This window comes from Rosa chinensis, chromosome 1, assembly GCF_002994745.2.
Source record: "Rosa chinensis cultivar Old Blush chromosome 1, RchiOBHm-V2, whole genome shotgun sequence".
NCBI lineage: Eukaryota > Viridiplantae > Streptophyta > Magnoliopsida > Rosales > Rosaceae > Rosa > Rosa chinensis.
The window spans coordinates 65248290-65254289 of NC_037088.1; the positions used below are offsets into that span (position 1 = coordinate 65248290).

Consider the following 6000-nt stretch of genomic DNA (forward strand, 5'->3'; position numbering starts at 1 on the left):
CTATAGATATATATATATATCTTAATTTCTTTGCTATATATATATTATATATAAAATAAGCCTTGGAAATTAAGACTAAGATATTAATATATATATATATATCTTAATATTTAAATCTATCACCTAAGAAGAGTATAAATATAAAGTTTGTAGGAATTGTTTAATTGGTAGCTTGTGCTCTAGTGGTGGGGAGTTGAACTCTTATGAAAGAGGTTGGGGGTTCGAACTTGGAAGAGGAATTATATATTTTGTATAATTATTCGGCCTCGCCTAAAAAGAGTATAAATATAATGTTTGTAGACATTGTTCAATTGACAGCTCGTGCTCCAGTGGTGGGGAGTTGAGCTTTTATAAAAGAGGTTGGGGGTTCGAACCTCATGTCTTTCAAGGTTTATATGTATTATTGTTCGGCCTTGCCTAAAAAGAGTATAAATATGAAGTTTGTACATAATATAGTGAGGAAAGCTCTTGCTCCAGCGGTGGGGGGTTCGAACCTCACCACTCTCAAGACTTATTTTGTATAATTATTCGGTCATAAAATGACCATTTTAGCCCTCAACATTTGGACGGAGCGGCAGAAATTGGGCACGGAAGACACAAATTAGAAAGTTTAGGGGGTAAAAAAGTGAAATTGAGAGTCTGGGGGGTGAACTGATGACACCCCCAAACTTTAGGGGGGTAAACTGAAATTAATCCATAAATAAATAAAACTGATGGACCCACTATGGCGTTAGGGTAAGGACCTTAAACTCGATATTCAGTCTTGGACTGTCTGAGCAAAGTTTAAGCCACCACCGTAGTGCGCCGGACTCGAAGCAATTTTGCCAACTCGCAGTCTCGACTGTTCTTCTTCGGCAGCTTATCAGGTATGTTTTGATTGAGCTAAATCTCACTTCTGATCGATTGTTGTGAAACAAAATATGGGCCTTCCATTTCTCTGTTCGCAAGGTCTTTGATTCAGTGCCTCTTTGAGATTGCTCGGATTGTGGTTTAGGGTTCGAATCCCATTTGTCTGATTCGTTCCCAAGTTTTTGACTTTGAATCAAATACATCTTCTAACATGTATGCGTTATGTAATTCAATTTCATCGTGTATATATGATGTACCACTGCATATATAGCTAGCGACAATTCTTTCATAACTTTCGCCGTGAATTCACATACGGTAGAGAAAAGAAGACATTAAAATGAACAAGAACAATACAAACTGCAATATTAATCAACACTAGGATCCAAGATAAAGGGGTTCCGTTAGCAGAAAGCAGAGACTAAGAAGATATTCACCAAAAGACCAAGTACATGCACTGGGGATATGCATTAAATTTTATCCGATCAATATGTAAGCACCCTCCAGAGTAGAGAAACTACAATATCAATTGGGGTAGCGGTTTCGTGTGCCTCTATATGCATTGAAATTGTTATGCTGTTTGGTAATCTAGAGTTTGTGATGATTTGAATTTTATTTTAAATGATTTGAAGTCTCAATGGTTTCGGCCTTGTCAATGTGACTGAACTTTTTGTGACTGAACCTTGTTATTTTTTTTCTGTTTTTGTTTTTAGGTATCTAGAGTTAAAATGAGTCTGGTTGACGAAAGAACCATATTGAGGAGCATCGTAACAAAACAGGATCGTCTGTACCTCCTCAATAAGGTATGTTTTCTCTATTTATATGTCTGCATAAGTATATGTGAATATTGATTAATGTAATCTGAAAGAATTTAAATTTGATGTGTGTGTGTGTGTGTGTATTTTTTTTTATAGGTGATAGGCGCTCGTTTAATCTCGTATGAGATAAAGAACTTCTTCGTGCCAAAATCAGACTACACTGAGTTGTCAGAAAAAAAGTCATACTACACTGGAACTATCCGATTTGACAACGAGACACAAAAAGAAGCCTCTTTTTTCAAATTTGCACAGAATGAAGGAGAAATAGCTAAGCATATTTTTAAAGCAGCTTCCAAATTGAATCAAGATGGAATCCTACAGCCCTGGTTTCTCACCAATAACAAATTAGAGAAGACGTGGATTTTATGTTACGAGCGCTTCAACTATCTTCTCAGTGAGCTACCAGATAACGACATTTTTGAGCTGCCTGAAAATTGGCGTCTTTCTGTTAGGTATAGACATTCTCTTAGCATTTGTCTTTTTTAAATATAATATATTATTTACTAAGCTGACTGTATATTGCAGGAACTCTATGGAGACCATCAAATACATACATGAACGCTATCTTCTTCATCTGGGTTTGAAAAAAAGAAGTAGCTACGCCCTAATTAAAGACAAGAATGGTTTCAAAATCAAAATCCTCTTTGATCGTAATTCGTCGAGTGAGAATTCGGTGTACAACATAAAAAAGGCAAAATTGGATGATTGGAAAGATTATAAGGACGTGCTGGAGTTTCTGTTGAAGTCATTGCCACAAACGGATGACCTAAAGTTGTTTCTAAGTTATTTTGGTCTGGGCCAAAATGGGTAAGTAATATGATTAGTTTCCTTGACTATTTTATATATGGATATGTGTGTATGTGTGTGTGTTATGTCATTGGGTTGGTTTTTAATTGTCATTTCTTTGTGCTATTTGTTTTCAGGAAATATAAGGTTTTCGTCGATCGGCTCATCAGACATCCTTTTCTCTTGCGTGCTGAAGAAAAGATGCAGCTTATTACAAATGTACAACATGCAATTATTACCCAAATGATCAGTCAAAATTTTCGGAATGCTGTAAATGGTGAAAAATTCTCCGAGTATGAGAATTGGGATAAGAAACTTGATAATTGGCTGGCAAATATATACTCACGGCAAATAAGAGCTGGAATCAGATATAACGTCCTCAAGGTAACAGGTCTCATCAAGTTTTTAAAAGATATTTATGTCCACCATTGTGGTCAAGTTGAAGAGGTCGATTCTCATGTGCCGCATTCGTTTCCTGGGTTATATGGTCGGCTTTATGAGTCTTTATGAAGGTATTACTATATATTTATTGTGATTGATATGGATGTTAGCTTTGTTGTTAATTGTCCCAATAATGCGTATTATCTTCTCTTGTTTAAATGTAAATTTCTGTTTTTTTTTTTTTGTTCAGTAATAATTTTAAATGCCTGTGCATTTCTTGAGTTAGGACGTTAGAGCTGGGATACTGCCGAATTAAAAAATAAAATATTGTGAGAATTCAACAATTCGATTGAAATTGTTAGTGCAAAGACTGAATCATTTGTCCTCAATTTTGGAAACATAGGGGGAAGAGGCTGTCAGTGCAAAGACTGAATCGAAGTCTGAAACAGTGGAGAAATCTGACAACTGAAATGAAGCCGAGAATCTGGTTCCGCAGCGAACAAGGAAAGTGAGAATCCACCTCCACTGAAAATTGTAAGTTCTCCTTCAGTACTATAATAAAATCCACGTGCTTAACAATACATATTTCCTCCATATATTCGTGTCTCATTGAAGTTACATGGTGTGGTGCAGGAAGTTCCTTCAGAATGAATTTGAGATGTGCACGAAGGCCAGAGGTTATCCCTGCAAATGCATAGGTGTCTCCTTTGCATACATAAGCAGGGAACTAGAGTTGGGGAGCATGTGGTGATGAGGAAGCTTACTAATGAATTCAGCAATTATATAGAAGAAATCGTGGTTTGAGCGATATCTTATCATTTGATGCAAAACAAAGATCCAGTGTACCGTAATGGAAAGCGTGTTATATCATCAACAAGGTACACTCACACTTTCTGTGTGCATGATTTCTCAATAATATAGGTTTCTTGGTTATATCTTGCTGCAAATAAACCGCACTAATGTCGGCATGTGAAACAGTTTGTCCCCTGGACTGAGTATATTCCAGGAGGGAATATATGGCGGCAAAGATTCTCTGAAATTGCAGACAGATGCTGATTCTGACGAGGTCTTTATTTTATCTTAATTTCACCTTTGATATTGTGCATCTCAACAATTGGACTAATGATTTATCATTTGTTCTCAAACTGAGGGGCAAGAAGCTGTCAGTGAAAGACTGAATCAAAGTCTGAAACAGCGAATAAATCTGACACCAAAAATGAAGCAGAGAAATCTGGTTCTGCAGCGAAAAAGGAAAGCGAGAATCCACCTTCTTCAAAAATTGTAAGTTCAAATTCGTCAGTTCTATAATAAAATCCACCTGGTTAACGATACATATTGTCTCCATTTATTCCTTGTCTCATTGAATTTGCTAATGGTTACTGATCAAGTATATGCTATAAGATCCTCTGCACAAGTTTCATCTTTTTCTTTACTTTCTGGGTAACAAGTTTTTGTTGACATGAATATTTGACTAATTAGATGCTCTTAATCTTATGGATTTTGTCAATAAGTAGTTTTCGTGGTTTGAATATATTGCTTTTGTTTTTGCATCCAAATTTTGGCTGTATGGAAGCTATACGTTCTGCACTGAATTTGTTAAATGCTTTTTAAGTCCTGTTTTCCAGATCAACCCATCAAAAGATATCTCGTTAAGGTATCAAAACTAGTTGATAGAAGACCAAGTATTGAGGCCTAAAGGGACATAGATCCTATTTCTGCATTTAATGCCACAATCCCTTTGGTCATCCTTTAAAGAATTGCAGGAGATCAGTAGGAATCTCCATTCTGGCACAATATAAAAGTTATGACTGTTTTCAAGTCTAGGCTTCATTCAGCTTCATCCATATAATAACAAATCTGCAATATGCTTATCTGCTTTGTGATTTCATGTTAGATATAGTTCTCAAATGATTATCATCAGATTTTTCTGTATTGCATGTCAAAGTGGTCTGATCTTCTCCTGAAACCTGCCCCCTTACATATATTCTTTAAAGATGGCGTTGTTATGTATGACAGAAAACAGTAAATGATATGCATTCTAGTTCTGGTGAAACCATCTTAAACCTTTCTGCAAGTGTGAGGCATTTCATTTTTCTCTGAAAACCTCAGTTCATGGGAACCATCTTTTCTGATTTTCATGGCATACACCCTTGAATAAAGTCACGTGTCCATGTGGACTTTGGAGGTCCAAGATGGACAATCTTTGAAAGTCCAAAGTACTTCCATATCTTCCTAGTTGTATAATTCTGAAACTTGAGCTTGTATTAATGAAATATTTTCTGCTTGTTTTACAATTGTTGGTTTTATGATGCCAATGACAGGGAAGAACTTGGATGTTATTAACAAGTGCTGCATATGTTCATCTGAAACACTACTTATCCAAACACATCCGGAACCTTTCACCTGCGAGCAGAGCTATTTGGCTATCAGGACCTGCAGGTATGCTATTTGACATCTTTTTCTATTTTGCATTGACATTCTTATGCCTCATTTTTTTCTTAGAGTCAATCTAACTTGCATGTTTAATTCCCGCAGAACTTCATCATCAAATGGTCGCCAAGGCTTTAGCTCATTTCTTTGAATTGAAGTTGCTGTTGTTGGATGTTAACCGAGTATTTGCAGCTTTACTCTTCAATAAACTTTGGCTCATCACAGTTACTTGTATGCCATTTTTCGCATTTTACCGATGCAGAGTTAATATGGGTGTACTAAAAATGATTCAGCAAGCATTCTCTGCTGTTCATGTATCTCTGTTACATTGTAATGTAATCCTGTGGAACGGGAGATTGTGGTATTTGGAGATGATTTGGGATTTTAGCAAAATAGGTAGGCGAACTTGCATTCGATATGCAGTGTTCGGAGATGGCTAGCATTTCATACATTGTTCCATACTTCCATCTTTTGTAATTTCTCATTGTACAGTGTTGTATTATTAAAAATAATAAAATATACATTTTAAAACCCCTGGAGTTACTTAGGGCCTAATAAACAATATTTATGCACCACCAGCCTTCACAAATTGGGCCATATCTATAGCATTATAAAGCGAGTCCGGCCCAAGAGACTTCACCAAAAATCGCCTGATCAAATCCTCTTCGGTCCAACTCAGAAACCCAGCAACAAACTCCTCCAGATACCCTTTGTGCTTGAGCCGTTGTACTAGTGGTAG

General features: G+C 36.4%; 1 protein-coding gene across 5 annotated transcripts; it reads left to right on the top strand.

Annotated features, from left to right (window-relative positions):
* Nucleotides 1–243: 243 nt before the first annotated feature.
* Nucleotides 244–5792, top strand: LOC112182800. 5 transcript variants are annotated; one of them, XM_024321358.2, is made up of 10 exons: nt 250–866; nt 1560–1649; nt 1761–2116; nt 2190–2471; nt 2588–2962; nt 3235–3365; nt 3465–3709; nt 3810–4112; nt 5158–5270; nt 5367–5792. In XM_024321358.2, exons 2-5 carry the CDS (start codon nt 1575–1577, stop codon nt 2958–2960), a joined length of 1086 nt encoding a protein of 361 aa, XP_024177126.1. In that variant the 5' UTR covers nt 250–866; nt 1560–1574; the 3' UTR covers nt 2961–2962; nt 3235–3365; nt 3465–3709; nt 3810–4112; nt 5158–5270; nt 5367–5792. The 5 variants fall into 5 exon arrangements, with proteins under 5 accessions (XP_040369031.1, XP_024177126.1, XP_024177122.1 ...); XM_024321354.2 differs by lacking the exon at nt 5367–5792 and having other exon boundaries at nt 3810–3897; nt 3982–4112; nt 5153–5183; XM_040513096.1 differs by lacking the exon at nt 5367–5792 and having other exon boundaries at nt 3810–3897; nt 3992–4112; nt 5153–5183.
* The last annotated feature ends 208 nt before the right edge of the window (nt 5793–6000 follow it).